The sequence below is a fragment of the Rhinolophus hipposideros genome, assembly GCF_964194185.1.
Source record: "Rhinolophus hipposideros genome assembly, chromosome: 21".
In the NCBI taxonomy this organism is placed as follows: domain Eukaryota; kingdom Metazoa; phylum Chordata; class Mammalia; order Chiroptera; family Rhinolophidae; genus Rhinolophus; species Rhinolophus hipposideros.
Genome location: NC_138067.1, coordinates 32,114,566 through 32,130,675, shown reverse-complemented (window position 1 = coordinate 32,130,675; position 16,110 = coordinate 32,114,566). Strand labels below are relative to the sequence as shown.

The 16,110-nt window shown below is 45.8% G+C and overlaps 1 protein-coding gene across 2 annotated transcripts in view; it reads left to right on the top strand.

The window, feature by feature from the left end:
* The window catches only part of FBXO31 (F-box protein 31), a 35,046-nt gene that overhangs the window by 2,960 nt on the left and 15,976 nt on the right, over nucleotides 1–16,110 (top strand). Inside the window, exons 2-3 of one of the 2 annotated variants that reach the window (XM_081032719.1) lie at nucleotides 11,515–11,586; nucleotides 15,242–15,328. In XM_081032719.1, coding sequence (XP_080888845.1) covers nucleotides 11,515–11,586; nucleotides 15,242–15,328 — 159 coding nt within the window. The remainder of the gene's footprint in view (nucleotides 1–11,514; nucleotides 11,587–15,241; nucleotides 15,329–16,110) is intronic. The other variant, XM_081032720.1, reaches the window with a different exon arrangement.

Genomic DNA, 16,110 nt, shown 5'->3' with positions numbered 1-16,110 from the left:
CGAGGTGGCCTATGTGCTAGGGGAATTTTCATTTTGAGAAATTAAAAAAAATGAAAGCTAAATATAATAAACTAGGCATATTCCTAATAAATACCCCCAATAAATAACTGTTAAGTCTTGTCATATTTGCTTTTGGTTCTTCTACGGGTTTTTAAAGAAAACATCTCAGCTAACACTCAAGTCCCATCTCATCATCACTGTACTTCCCACTCCATGAAGCAGCCACTGGCGTGGATTTAGTTTACTTGTATATACATATACCTGTGTACATCTCCCAATATATAGTGTTTGGTGGTGATTTAATTTTTTGAAATATACCATACTGTAAGTATTGTGCATCTGCTTTGCCCCTGTCAACTTGTGTGTTTAAGTTCTGTCCATGTCAATAAAGACTGGTTCAGTCTTTTGAAATGTTACATGGTGGTTCATAATTTGAAGGCCACACTTTTGTTCTTTTGCTTATTTTTATGTTTTTCATTAGAACCAGTGTGAAAGTGAACGATCTCATGTGTGTTTCCTTGGATACAGATAGTTTGACAATTTCTCCAAGGAATAATCCAGGAATGGTGTTGCTGTGCAGTAGGCTTGGAGATTTGCCGTTTTCCTAGATACTGCCCCGTTCTTTCTCAGAGTGATTTTATCTGTTTACACACCTGTCACTAGGGCATAAACAGGCAACACACAAAAGATGAAATACAAATGCTGAGCATGCTGCATCACTGTGCAGCTGCCTTTTGTGGTCCAAGGAAATTTAAGTTACCTCATTTAATCCAGTATCGGCTAAATTCTCTCTAACGTGAACGATCCATCTTTAAAAACCTGTGCCTGTCTGGGAGAGAGGCAGCATTTAATTTTAATTTGCATATGCCTGATACCCAGTGAGGATGCACATTTTAAAAATATAGTGATTGGCAATTTGGATTTCTTTTATTTGCTTATCCCTAATCTTTGCCTTTTTTTTTCTATTATTTTTTTCTTACTGATTTGTAGGTTTTGTTAATTTCATCTGGAAAGATTTCTGTTTAATATATTACAAAACAGTTTGTAATCTATAGTCATTTGAGTCATTGCTTTTGTTTTTCATAATGATTTTGAGCGTCCTTTCTTTTAATGGTCCCAAATTTTATTTTTATTTAAAAAAATTTTTTTTCAGTTACAGTTGACATTCAGTATTTTTTTGTATTAGTCTCAGGTGTACAGCATAGCGGTTAGACATTTGTATAATTTACGCAGTGATCCCCCCCATTAGTCTAGTACCCACCTGCCACTATACATAGTTGTTACAGCATTACTGACTATATTCTCTATGCTGTGTTTTACATCCCTGTCTATCTTGTAACTGTCAATTTGTATTTCTTAAACCCTTCACCTTTTTCACCTACCCCCAATCCTCCTCCCCTCTGACAAGTTTGTTCCCTGTATCTATGGGTGTGTTACTGTTTTGTTTGTTCGTTTATTTTGTTCTGTAGATTCCACATATAAGTGAGATCATGCGGTGTTTGTCTTTCTCAGTCTGATTTATTTCACTTAGCATAATATCCTCCAGGTCCATCCATGTTGTCACAAATGGTAAGATTCCATTCTTTTTTATGGCCGAGTAATAGTCCATTGTATATATGAACCGTATCTTATTTATCCAATCGCCTATAGTCATTTGCCTTTTTTTTTTTTAAACAGGACTTTATTGGGAACAGTGTGTACTTCCAGGACTTTTTTCCAAGTCAAGTTGTTGTCCTTTCAGTCTTAGTTGTGGAGGGCGCAGCTCAGCTCCAGGTCCAGTTGCAGTTGCTAGTTGAAGGGGGCACAGCCCACCATCCCTTACGGGAGTGAACGGGCAACCTTGTAGTTAAGAGGACACACTCCAACCAACTGAGCCGTCCGGGAGCTCAGCGGCAGCTCAGCTGAAGGTGCCGTGTTCAATTTTATTTGCAGGGGGTGTAGCCCACCATCCCTTGCGGGACTCGAGGAATTGAACTGGCAACCTTGTGGTTGAGAGCCTGCGCTCCAACCAACTGGGCTATCTGGGAGGCAGCTCAGCTCAAGGTGCTGTATTCAATCTTAGTTGCAGGGGGCGGAGCCCACCATCCCTTGCGGGACTCGAGGAATTGAACCAGCAACCTTGTGGTTGAGAGCCCACTGGCCCATGTGGGAATCGAACCGGCAGCCTTCGGAGTTAGGAGCAGGGAGCTCTAACCGCCTGAGCCACTGGTCTGGCCCCCGCTGCTTGCTTTTTTTTTTTTTTTTTTTTAACTAAAGTTTATTGGGGTGACAATTGTTAGTAAAGTTACGTAAATTTCAGGTGTAGAATTCTGTATTATATCCTCTATAAATCATTGTGTGTTCACCACCCAGAGTCAGTTTTCCTTCCATCACCATAAAGGGAATCATATGCTTTTTAACTTCATTTATAGTGACCTTTGTGAGTTACAGCGTTAATCAAAGTTACACATTTTTAACTTGGGTTTAAGTAATCATCCCACGGTTGTGAAGATGGTCAACAGTTAGGTCTTCAGTTTCACTAGTTCATTCTCGTAGCTTTAATTTCCAGCTCATCTCCCAAGTGGTATTCATAGGTGTCTTGTAGAGTTAGTGTAATTGTGGTTGGATTTTATGTAAGAATTGTTGTTTATGAGACAAGTTTAGTCCTATTTCTCTGAGCCCTAAAACTTCATCTTTTCTGAACATTTGATTATAGTGGATGTTAATAAGGCCAAATTCAAGTCCATGTACATAAAAACCAAAGCCCTCCCAGCCTTGGTGAGCAGGAGTCAGGATCTCAGGCTGACTGAGGAGGTGGGTCATCCTACCTATCAGGATTCCTGGAACAGAGCTTCCAGGTTCAGCCCTGACGTGGATATAATGGTGGCTTCATTTTTTCAGTGTCTTGGGAGGGTAAGACTAACTAGTGAATTTGCATGTTTACTTTCTGTATTTTGATAATTGGATTTTTCCAGAACAAAAGAGCCACGGAAAAATGGGAGTGGGAAAGAGGATACCATACACCTGTGTTACTGCTGCAGAGAATTTTGGGCCATGATTGATTTTCAGGGTGCAGGCAAGGCATTCATGTTTAAGAATGCTTCTTAAAATGATAGGATGATTTTGGGGCAAGGGGGAGGTACACTAGAAATTTAAAATGTGGTTGCTTTTCATAATGTTTGGTGAGAAGCTCACAATTTCCAGTGTCCTGGCAATAATAAATTAGCAGTAATTAGTTATTTTTATAGAACTTTGGCCTTTCTAGCCCCGTACATGTTGGAGCTGTGGGATTAAATTTGTTCTAGTGGTATTTCCCTGGGCAGGTGAAAGGAAGTGGCTACTGAGAAGCCAAATATGTGTTCCTGATTTTGGTGCAAGTATATAACAAATAGGTGATGCTTTCCCCTCTTATAAGAAACCAGACCACATCCAGACTCACGGGCAGGGGCGGGTAGAGGGAGGGTAAATACTTTTTGATGCATCATTCCTTTGGCTACAGTCCTCCTGCAGCTACTTGCATGTGGGGCTATAAATAACTCACCATTTCTCAGCGTACCCAGGGTGGAAGCCAAGTATGTTGTTTTGCCTTTGACTCTGACGGGGCTTTTTTGGTTAATACCTCGCCATTTAGTTGGTGAATTTTCAAATGCCAGCCAATTCTGACACTGTTCATTTATGCAATACGTCATGAAATCTAGGTAAGGCTAATGAGTTGAGAAAATTCAAACTGTAGTTCTAAATCAAAATGTTCAATTAATAACAGAAGATAAATTTAAAAACAAAGGAAATATTCATACATGTATTTTTCCATTCCACACTGAACTCTAAATATTTAGTCACAAAAGATTTTATATTATTCAGTTCTTTGCCTGCCAGGGTCAGGTTTTGAGTGAATAATATATCATTTTGCCATGTCTTTCCTTGATGGTAAGTGTTTTAATGACACGTGGAATAATATTTGTCTAATATTTTGATCAGTTGTAAGTCTAAAGTGGGTTTAAATTCCATTATAATTAGAAATATCTTTTTCCCATAATGTGCAATCTTTATGACAGAAATGGGAAATTAAAAACCAATATTTTGATGGAATCTAAAGAAAAGAATAAATGAATGAACTAATCAGAAACAGTCTCAGAGACATAGAGGAAAAACTGAGGGTTGCTAGATGGGGGCAGGGGCTAAGGATAAGGGGGAAGGTGAGGGGATTAGAAAACACAATCGGTAACCACAAGATTGCCACAGGGATACAAAAGTCAATTTAAGGAATATAATCAATAATGTTGTAAAGATTATGTAGGGTATCCAACGGACACTTGTCTCATTAGGGAGACCACCTCGGGGAGGGTGTAGATGCCTGATCACTGCACTGGACACCTGAAGCTGAACAATAATGAATGCCAACTACAATTATATGTATATGTGTATATATGTATAACTGTATATAGATATACATATATATATAGTTACAAGAAGTGGAGAACAGCATTAGGAATAGAGACAGTGGAAATGTAATGGCTGTGTGCGATGTCAGAGGGGTAGTAGATGGAGGGAGGGGGGTTATCACTGTGTGAGGGATATAAATGATAAATGTCTAACTATTACATTGTTTTGTACACCTGAAACTAATAAAAAAACCAGTATCTTGTTTTCACGTGCAGAAGAAAATGGTATTTCTGTTCTGTTTGATATGCTGATGCAAAATATGAGAAATGTGGCTTTTGTTAAATATGACTGAAATTGGAAGGGCCATTTTGGGAAGAGGTGAAATGGGCAAGCTGTTTGTAAGATTGGCTTGAGGAAAATGTTTTGATTCCTGTTAAGCAGATATTTCTTTTTCTTTTTCTTTTTTTTTTAAGGCAGATGTTTCTTGAGCCCCCCAGTTTTGGTGGTGGGGTATGCGCGTCAGCAATTGGATAAACAAGCTGACCATGTCAGAGAAACCCGTGTGTCAACCAGGAGAACAGGAAGCCAGTCCATTTCCTGGACATACAACAGAATCTCAACACTGTAGGGAAAATCTGTATTCTTTTTTTCTGCTTTGCTAATTGAAAGGACTACAGTTCTCTGTATTTTTGCAGGTTGAATCTCATATGCTGCTTTATAGAAAAACAGTCCTTTCAATGAGCAAACTAGAAAAGGATAAAGGGAAACGATGCCTTTTAGGGGAACATTTTTAAGACTTCCCCTTCTTTTTTTAACCTTAAAAAAGCAAGCTGGAAAGTTAATCTGGTACCCAGAAAGCATTGAGTAAAGATTTCCCCCTGGCCCTATTTAACTGGGCAGACACTGGTGCCTTGCCAAAAAGAATTGAATGGTTGTTAGAGGTCCAGGCACTGCCATTTTTTCTGTTTCACTGTATTTATAAAGTGGTTACGTAATGCATTTGAGGATCTGGATTTGTCTCTCTGGTGGGCATGTAAATACAAGGACATCTTTTGGCCTTTGGAGAGGAATAAGTGTCTCCCCCCCCACCCTCCCCAAACCAGGCCCTTGCAGGAGATCCCTTGGGTTTCAAACTCATGAGTCAGCATCTTTTGCAGTGATGCCATCACTGTCCACCCAGTGGCGATGGAGAGTAAAATCGGGATCACCAGGCCTGCTTGTATAGTATTAGTGGGGGAATAGGGAAGTGTCTGGGGTGTTAGAAAAGGACCAGAGTGAGATGATTGCAAAGTCAGACTCACGGGCCTTATCTCCTGGTCTTACAATGGGTGCTGAGAAAGATCGGGTGTGCTTGCACTCAGGAAGAACAGGTGTCTGGATAGCAGCTGGGTTTTAGATGGAGTGGATCTCCCTTGGCCAGGGGGTTCCTTCGTGGGAGCCGGATGGGATTAGAGTCCTCTAGCTGGAAGAACAATGCTTCTCAAGCTTCCTGTTGGCACCTAGACTGTTTGTCTTTGCAGGGATGGAACTGGTTGGGAATGTCACATTGATGATATAGGTGGTTTCACCTATCCTCGGGAACATTTGTTTAGCATCCTAAATGTTCTAGGTATTCACAGGAGATGCCTATGGGCTGTGTCGTGCGGGGTGACAGGTGGAGTCTCTGGTCCCGCTCTCCACATAAGAACTCAGGACATGAGGAGGCCAAAACGGAAAACCCATGGAGCCATAGGTAGGGGAGTCATACCGCTATATTCTCGCTGGCGGCATCTGCCTCTCTGCAATCCACTCTTGCTAGCTCAGCCACCATCTTCTTGCTAGCCCCCATTTTTTCTGCTAGTGTAGCCACGGCAGTTATATATATATGCAAACAAAGATGGTGGCCAATGGCTCACTGGTTACAGCTGACGGCCAACTAGCCACAGCTGATGGCCATCCAATCACAGTTGATGGCCATTTACTACCCGAGCCAGCACCGTTCCACGTGAGGCCGAGAGCCTGGAAACTGCTCTCTGGGGCTCTGTCCCCATAGGCTGTGTCCAGGTTTTGGTGTTTTACATTCTTTCCCATCCTAAGATGAGCAGGCTGCAGAGTGTTTTTCTAGATCTGCTACATTATTATTATTATTATTTTAAAGGCATTTGATGCACTTACAGTAATAACTGAGTAAAGCAGCCACTGGAGAACACACAGGGATTTGAAATCAGGGCTCTGTTGTTGCGCAGTGTTTTTGGATATTCCCTCAGAGCAGCTGTGTCAGGAAACCTGGGGGGGTGCTGGATGCCTGACTCCTCCCCCCAGCCTGGTGGCGGTCCCCTCCCACCAGCTCCCCGTCCCACTGCCCTTGACTTCTTTTTCAGCAGGAAGTAAAAGCTTTAACCGTATTCCACTAAGGGTTATAACTGTCCCCTAATTTAATGCAAACAAAGATGCAGTCTTTCCAATCAATACCACCTTCTAGTTTTATTTAGAAAACTGAGTTTACAGCAGATGGGGAAACAAGCTAGCAGCGTTTCTTCAGTCCGCACTCCACCCCTTCTCCCTGGCTCCCTCCTGCTTGCCGGGTGCCACGTTTGGGTTGCGCCCTCCTTTCCTCCTGCCTCTGCCTTACCTGGTGGTCCAGTGGTCTCCTCACTGCACCCCCCACCCACCTGCGTTTCCAGGGGCATCTCCGCTGGCTCCACCCACAGGTTGATAGTCTGCTCTGCAGGCCCTGTCCGTGCTGCTTTTCTTCCTACGACTCTTCGGTGCTTCTGTGTTGCCTGTGGACTCCTGTCTCTGACGTTCAGGTCCCTCCAGGACCAGAAGAGAGCCTCCCTTTCCAAACTTACCTTGTGTGCCCACCAGCTTGCTTCACATAGTGCCTGAGCACCATGCCTTTCCAACGTGGCAGCGCTCCTTCCTAAGCGCTGTTTCTTGGGACAAGGAGACTAAATCCCCGCTAATTGCAGTTTCCCAATATCGAAGCAGTGCTCAGAGTAATGACTTAATTTCTGTGTCCCCTTCTGTTTCGATGCAAAGTGTGTGCAGATCTCAGTCACACTGGCATAGGTTCCATCTCCATTACTCCGTTGTCTCTTCTGGGGAAGGAGCCTCAGGAAGCAGAGGTCTGCCTGTTGGGCTCTCCTGTGGGGGTGAGAGAGTAGAAAAGAGAGAAAACTCTGTTCACCCGTTCCCACGCATAGACACTGAGCAGCTTCTGTGCATTTTCAGAAATGTGCTGTGGGGACAGAGATGTTTTGCCAAGTCCCATCACACGTTGACAGGAAATGAGTGATGAGAGGTTGGCAGCCCCTGGCAATTAGATGCAGCTTCAGTGTTGACATGACTCAGGCTAAACTACTGAGCTGTTGTTTTCCTCTTGGCAAAACATCTTTTAAATCGCCTTTTGGAAAATTTCTGATTGGAATATTTGAAGTGGCAATTTAATTTTTTAACTGTAGTAACATATACAAAAAATTTACCATTTTCACCATTTTTAGGTGTATAGTCGAGAGGCTTTAAGTACATTTACATTGTTGGGCAACCATTACCGTCGTCCATCTCCATAGCTCTTTTCATCTTCCCAAACTGAAACTCTGTCCCCATTAACCACCAACTCGCCGTTTTCCCTTCCCCAATCCCTGGCAAGCCCCATTCTCCTTTCTGTCTCTATGAATTCAACTCCTCGAGGGGCCTTATGTAAATGGAATCATACAATATTTGTCCTTTGTGTCTGGCTTATCTCACTCAGCATAATATTCTCAAGGTTCGTCCATGTTGTAGCACGTGTCAGGATTTCCTTCCTTTTAAAGACGGAATAATATTCCATTGTATGGATGGATCACACTTTGCTTATACATTTGTCCATCAGTGGACACTTGGGTTGCTTCCACCTTTTGGCTGTTGTGAATAATGCCGCTATGAACATGGGTGTACAACTATCTCTTCAAGTCCCAGCTTTCAATTGTTTGGGGTATATACCCAGCAGTAGAATAATGGCTGGACCATATGGTAATTCTATGTTTAATTTTTTGAGGAACTGACAGACTATTTTCCAGAGTGTGACCATTTAATGTTATTAATTTCCTCAAGTCCAGTTCACCCATTTTTTCCTCAGCCTTCCCAACTTTTTAATACTTTGTTACCATCTTTGGAGTGGGCATTTTCAAAAAAGTACCTATGCAAGTTTCCTTAGCAAGGAAACTTTTTGACTCGACAGCCTACAACACCAAATCCCATACTTAAAGAGCAGCCATTGGCAGCATGGTTTGATGTGCTAACTTTTAATCATCTCAGATTGGGTCTGTGCAGAAGGATGGAGTTAACACTTGTTAGTTTTTCTGGAAGGAAGGACACACGGTGCTGGCAAGTACACTGTCCTTCAAGCTATTTTCAGGGCATTTTCCCTTGATGACTTATGGGAAGGTTTATAGAACAATCAGAGGATGTCGAATTGTTCTTGGCCGCTCTTGAAAAAAAAAAAAAGATTTTTCCATCATGTGGAAAAACACCAGATATTTCTTATAGGAATAGTTTCATCAGAATGACATTATTCTACTTTGGTGAATTGATTGTGATCTTTTGGGAACATTAAGAAAAGCCCACTAAGGATTGCTGTATTCATTAGCACTAACTTCATCATAACTCTGTTTTTCTTCTGATTGTTAATGGCATTTTTGTGGGCGCTTTATCTGGTTGTGCAAGTTCCCCTTCTCCATGACATTAGCAATACCATTTGTTGACAAAGTATGCAGAGACTTATGATGTGGTCATCCTAGCTAAACAGCTTGGCACCACTCAGAAGTCCAAGTGATTAATGAGAGGCAGTGGTTGTTTCTAGCAGGTTAGAGTATACATTGGACTGAGATACAGAAATCATAAACCAAGTCACCAGACTTCAACAATCTGAGCACGGAGGAATTCCCAAGGAACAATCTCGATGCCTTGCAAAAGGCCTGGCTTTGGACTGCAGGTTCCATCAGCAAGAACAGCACAAATGGATGCGTTTTCAGGTCTTGCCCTGTATGTAACCGTTGCCCTGCAGGACTAACACATGCTACGGCAGTGTGCATTTCAAAGGAAAAGACCCCACACCCACCCCCCGCCCTGCAAGCAAACTGCCATGTCACCAAGGAAGAAAGAGGCTCATCCTCGGCTGCTTCATGCACTGGCGGCACGCTGGAACCGAGAAAAGGAGCTGGCCTTTCAGAACCACACAGAAAACAAACCAAAGCACGCCGCTTACTACACGGAAACAATTTTGAAGTTCATCGTTTGTACAGAAGAAGAACAAAGTGTGTTGATGGAGAGCTGGACAGAGTAGTGACAATGACTGGTGGTGTTTGGGGAGCCACTTGGCCATCACAGAGCCACAGGAGAGTGTGAAGACCATTTAACAGAGAGCAGAGCTTGTCTCAGTGAGAGCCGGGTAGACCCGTTGTTCCAGTTTGTTCTGTCGACCTGGGGTGGTCTGCAGGGATTTTGACAAACTGGTCTCCCACAGGGCTGGTAACTCATGTTTCATGCCCTCATTATTTTATCCCCGCCGCAGATTCACAAACAGCATATTCGTGGTTGTCGTTCCTCACAAGTTCTTACAACTTGCGTAATTCTTTGGAATGGAGTCCACATTATTCTTGACAGGAGGATAAAACAGATGCGTTTTTTTTATCCCCTGAGAAAGAGTAAGGCCATGGTTTTAGGTCTTTCTCTTCACGTCTGTTCATCAGCAGTGGCAGTAGAGAAAAGCAGGGCAGGCCTGATCAGAGGGGTTTGCAGAGGACTAACAACGCACCTCAGACAACTTCTCCAGCCTGTGTGCATGTTGAGCTTTTACTTTGTCAAAATCCGAACAGTTACGGAAGCATTTGGGTTAATATCATCCATTCTGTTGAAAGGACCAGACCTCAGGAGGGTTTAGGCACAATCAAAGTGATGAGATGAGGTGGACAGCGCTTTGCAGCTCCTGGCCAGATCACATCAATCCCTGTTTCAGATGACTGCTGAGTCACCAACTCACTGAGCCTCAGTTTCCCTCCCTGCAATCGGGGCAGATTACTGGTCTTAGAGGTGGTTGTCAGGATTTTGTTACAGGCCGTCCTGTGAAGCCCCAGTCGCACCTGGTGTGAGCACCGTGAATGAGAGTCTTGGTGGTTACTCCTGTGGGGTGCTAGGGGCCCCCTGTTGTCCTTCTCATCAGATTTGCTGAGCATGTGCCTTGTGCCGAGGCTGTGCTCACCACTGGGAGGCATTCCCATCCAGCCTTTGTTTCTGGGCCCCCCGTCCCAAGCCCATGTTCCTTTCTGCAAGTCAGCCACCTCTCTGCCCCTGCTTTCTCGCCATGAAAACGGACATGGCAGTAGCACCTCTCTCATGAGCTGCTGGCAAGGTGGGGTGCTGTGGGGCCCGGCAGGAGCTGGCGTGCTGCCCAGCACACACAAAGGCTGGTACGAGTCAGGTCTCGTCATTATTAGCCTTGGCTAACAGGCAGTGCTGTATTAGTGTGGATTAGTTCAATTACAGTGCTTCCTGTAGAAGCCTCACAGACTGGAACAGAAGGACCCGAGGTTTGGGTTGGGATGTGCGAGGATGATGATTTTGAAAAGTGGAGCCGTGGTGGGGTGGGAGTAGGGCCAGGGAGGAGAAAGTAGGAGAGCGTGCTGTCAGCCAGGCAGGGGTTGGACAGGGAGGCTGGGAGGGAATCAAGGACCCCCTTCCCTGGCTGCTCATCTAGGTTAGGCCTGTGCAAAAGGACACAGAGTGGCCAGCTCCTCCTTCCAGTGTCTCACCTGGGTCTTTAGTGAAAGGATCTGTGTCTTTGTTTCATAGAATTAGTAGCATGGTGACCCATACTGCGGGTTAAGGGGGTCTTTGTGGAACCCTGATACCAATGACAATCTCATTTCCATAGGAACGTGCATCCTTTCCAGACCACTGAGTTTTTACCACACTGTATTCATAAGCTGAGGACTGTCTGCATTGGGGTTTGTGTGATCAGGTTAGCAAGACCAGGCCAAGGCTCAGGCATCCTCCCTGCTTCCCTCCATACATGCCTCCCTCCCCCTTTCTTCAGTCCCTCCCTTTTCCCCTCCCTCTTTCCCTTCCATCAGTCTGTTTCTGTTGCTTTGTGATTTCTTGACTCTAATGTCCAGCAAATGTTTCTTGTTACAGAGTATGGCGTTTGTGAAAACTTGCGGAAGCTGGAGATCACGGGCGTGTCTTGCCGAGATGTCTATGCGAAGCGTAAGTTAGTCTGCTTTAATCATCCATCATTAACTTTGCTCCAAAAGCAGGCAGTGAGTATCAACAGTGGATAATAAATTTGACCCAAAGCCCATCGTTCCATTCTCAGACATCTTCTTAAAGTCATAATTGGCATTACAGATAATTGGCATTACAGACAGCATTACAGACAGCGCTGGTAGTAAGAGTACTAAAATCGGGGAGCAGACCTCTCCCTTTCTGGGTATGTCAGCACCCCTATTTTTCAGCCCATCACTGGATTTAGGCATCAAGGACCTTTAGACTTGAGAAACATGGCTGCACAGGGAACAACTGTGAGGTGCTTCCGAGGGGGGACGTCCCTTTCTCTGGATTGCGGGCCCACAGCCTGATTGGCTCTTTGCACGGCTGCTGGTAAATGGAAAATGAAGCTTTGAGGCCCCGTTGGCTCCCTCAGCTAATGTGGCTGCCTGTGGGCCCGCTCCTTTCTCAAGCCCTTTGTCTCCATCTTCCCTTCAGTTTCCTGCAGGTGTGTCCACTCCCCCAGCTCCCCATTTCTTGTTCTTCACTCCTTTGCTTTCCAGAGTTACCAGCAACTGTTGCTCAGAGTTTCCCCAGCCCCAAGCTGGCCTTTTCTCCACGTCCCTTCACACGAGGCTGTGAAGGCTCCCATTAACGCTGATGGCGCCCGCCCAGTTCTCCGTTGAAAACTTAGGCAGGTGAAGCTCCTTACTAAGCACCTTACCCAGGAACTGAGGGCTCCGCTTCTCCATGGAACCAGTGGTGCTTCAGGACTGAGAAGTAGGCAGGCAGCAGGGCTTTCCTGTGGGCCAGGCTACCACACGTGCCCTGAAGTGCTGGAAGCTTCCTTTCAGAGCTGGGGGCTAGTTGGCGTCACTTCCCGTGTTCCCTCTTTTCTGTGGATTTGTCCCTCTCGGAGTCCCCCTCTGAGGTGCCCCGCCTTCCCGTGGCCGTGCTCCCTGCACAGGCAGAGCATGGTGTTTCCACAGAGCGGCGGCTCTGTAGGAAGACACAGGTGGTGTTCAGTCCCTGCATCCAGGCTGATTCATTGTCTCGTGATTTCCTCGTCCCACCAGAGACCTCTCCATGCTATGATCCCATGGAGACTGGGGTTGTTGGATGGGTTAGTGTTTCTGGGTTAGGATTGGCTCACACTTGGGGAGATCTCATGTCAACAGGCTCTAAGTTCTTTCCTGAGGACCTAGGCGCCATCGACATACACAATTCTGGGTAGCTTGGCTGTGCCCTCCAAGCTTTCGCCCCCTCCCACCTGCCTCCGGGAGCCTTGGAGAGGCTGTTGGGACCCCTCTGCCCTGCCACGTCCCAGCTGCAGTTCTGCCAACTCCTGGCACCCCCTGTATTACCCCCTCTCCTGCGGGCCTCAGGCTTCACCCTTGCCCTCAACCACCCTTTTCAGCCCGGCTGCTGCCTTCTGCACTGCCGTCTCTGGCCCTGGACCCCAGTGCAAAGCTGATCTGCTCAAGACCTCCCTACTCCTCCTTCCCCATGCACGTTCAGATTTTGGTTTCTTCTCTAGCCTCTGCTCCACTTCCCTTTCTGGGTGTGTCTCTCCAGGGGAAGTGGGTCTGGAGGCCCCAGTAGTCATGTCTCATCAAAGTGTAACTCCTTCCTGTCTTTTCCTTTCAGTGGACATCAAAGCCTCTGTGTTTTCTGCAAAGCGCAGAGTTCCAGAGGCAGGAAACTAGTTCTTCCCTCCCCGCTCCCCTCCTACCCTGTTATGTCATTAGTACCCCATCCTGGGGGAGCCCGCACGGCCCTGGCTCCACCCTTGGTTCCTCTGTTGTTTGCCCAGAGCTCAGTGTCTTAAATCAGCCAGAGCATGGAGTCGGAGGAATTCACTCTTGCTATCGGCATTGGTGTTAGAGTCAGAACCAAACTCTCACTGTAACAATCACTGTGTATGTACACATAAGAAATATTTCCTGGTTTTTGTGGATGGCCAGCTGGCTTCTACCAGTATCTAATAAGACAGATTCTTATCTCTTAATTGCTTTTTTGATGTGTTAGGCCTTTTGATATTATCTGAAAGCAACATGAAGGCAGCTTTCTCTTTAATAAGAGTTGTGAGCACTCAAAATAATGTCCTGGAGGGAGGCAGGTGCTTGTGCCTGCTAGGCATTAGGGGCTGTGATACCCAGAGGAAAGCACATCTGGGAAAAAGGCCCCCATGGAGATCGTCTCAGCCATGGGTAGAGAAGGTTGGCTGGGCTGTGGGGGCAGCTGTCCTGTAGAGGGGCATCTGGACCCAGGTGGGCAGGCAGGTAGTATTTGTACATGCAGACCTAGGGAAAAGTCTCAAGACTGAAAATCTACCTCCCTAAGTTGAGGGCAGGGAAAAGAGCCAAGGGAGAGGCTGGCCACTCCAGTCTGGTAGTTAATGGAGTTTACTAAGGGAAACGTACATACAAGGCATGTCTTGGGTGGCTATAAGATGAAATGGATCCCCGTGATGCTTGGCAGGCACCAAAGAATTATACAAGGTAAAGTGGGGGGAACAGTCATGGGTCCAAGTGCGTGAATGCTACCAGCTATGGAAATTACATGCTTGACCAGGTCAAGACAATCTGTTCCAGGAACTAGCACGAAGCAGGAGTCAAAGGAGGGGTGCTGATTTATGTCTGAATGACCATCATTTATGATCAGATGGTCTCTAAGGGGGCTTTGCAGAAAGCAACCTCCATTCTGGCTCAGGACCAGCTTGCAGGACAGATAGCAGTCACGTCAAGGAACAGTCTCCTCCACACATGGGTAGTGACTGCCAGGGAGCAAGAGATGGTGTGGCTGGAAATAAATCTGGAGGTGGGCAAGGGAGAGGGGACAAGGGCCATGATGAGTGAACACATGCACGCATGCGTGGCGAGAGTGTGGCCTTGTGGACAAAGGAGGCTATCTGGAGATTTCTTTTGACTGCTAATTTTGACCCCTTGAAAATGGTTGGGAAATCCAGAGAATAATTCATATTATCTGTTATTTAGTATCCCAGAGTGTTTAATTTGCCCCAGCCAAAGCAGGTTTCACAGGGCAATGTTTTTGTGAATTTGCTTTGAGGCCTTATGCAGGAGAAAATTACTTAGCTTCCGGAATAAGTGGTAGAAGAAAGTAAACCTTAGCTCCCGGCACAGGTGGGAGAGTGAGAGTGGCCAACCTCAATTCAGAAGTGAAGGGTCTGAGTTAGGATCTGGCAGACATCGTCCTTAGTCAAAAACAAAACAAACAAACAAAGGAAAACACCAGGCGAGCACCGGGCAAGCTGGATATCTTAGTTGGGGCAAAGGGGTCCCTAAACCGTGACCCCAAATATCCACGAGTCGCGACCTCTGCTCTCCCACCTCAGTGAGCTCCGTTGATACGGCATTCCAGGGAGTTGAGTGAGCACAGCGTGTCCGGAGCTTGCCCACCATCATGAGTTTCTGGTGTGACTCCATTGAGTAAAAGGAAGACATGTCCCAACATTTTCTTTCCAGCCAGGCCTCTCCTCTTTGGCGAGTGCTTGCCTCCCAAGGTACCCGGGGTTGAGTAGGTAAGGGACACGTGTGATGGCGGTGAGGGAGAGTGTGCTGAGTCATATGAAAACTGTTTATACCGTCGTGAAAGCGGAACCATCCTTAGCCCTTTCCCTACTGTGTCTGTTCAGGTATAAACCCTCGCGTGAAGTCGGGACGTTTCATGAAAATTCTTCCCGATTACGAGCACATGGAGTACAGAGATGTGTACACCTGCCGTACGTACCTCCTTCTGCTTTGGCATTGGCTTTGGCGGGGGAGCACGGCGAGAAGCTGCATGGAGAGGGACCTCTCGTTCAGCACGCGGGTGCTTTGGTACGAAGAGCGAGCTGATCTCCTTGGCTTTTTGAGCTGTCTTTTCACCTTTCCACAGTGTTCTCTGTGGCTCGGCAATAGCCAGGATCACAACTGAGTGGTGGTCTGGGGCAGCTGTACACGTGGGCCAGGTTTCCGTAGCATCTTTTGGGTTTCGGAGTAGTCCCAGCGAGGTCACTTTGTCGATGCACATTTTAACATTTATCGTTTATAGAGGCTGAGAAGAGAGAGTAGAAAGAAGCCTTAAAACCTTTCTATTGCAAGTGGTTTATTTCTAGGCTTCGTTAGTCAATCACGTTTTGACAGCATACGTGAATTTTAAAACACGACATACACATATACTCACACTAGACAAAAGTATGTAGAAACAGGTGATTATTTAGAACCGGATTCCTCTTTTGATTGGCATTACTTGAGCTCTGGAAATTTTCCGAAGCCATGTTCCACACTGATGAAGGTTATCTCCGCTTTTTATTAGATTGAGCTGAGAGGGAGAGTGAATTATAGTTGTCAAGAAAGGTATTAGAAACATCTCCTTATGCTGAAAGCCGTTTGTATGTTTGTGGAAGCACAGGGACACCCCCGCTGCTTGCTACTACTCCCGCCCCACTGAGCATGCCCGGTGTCAGCGTCACCTGTGTGGAGCAGACCCACTTCTGAGTCTTATAAGTGCACAATTTCTAAC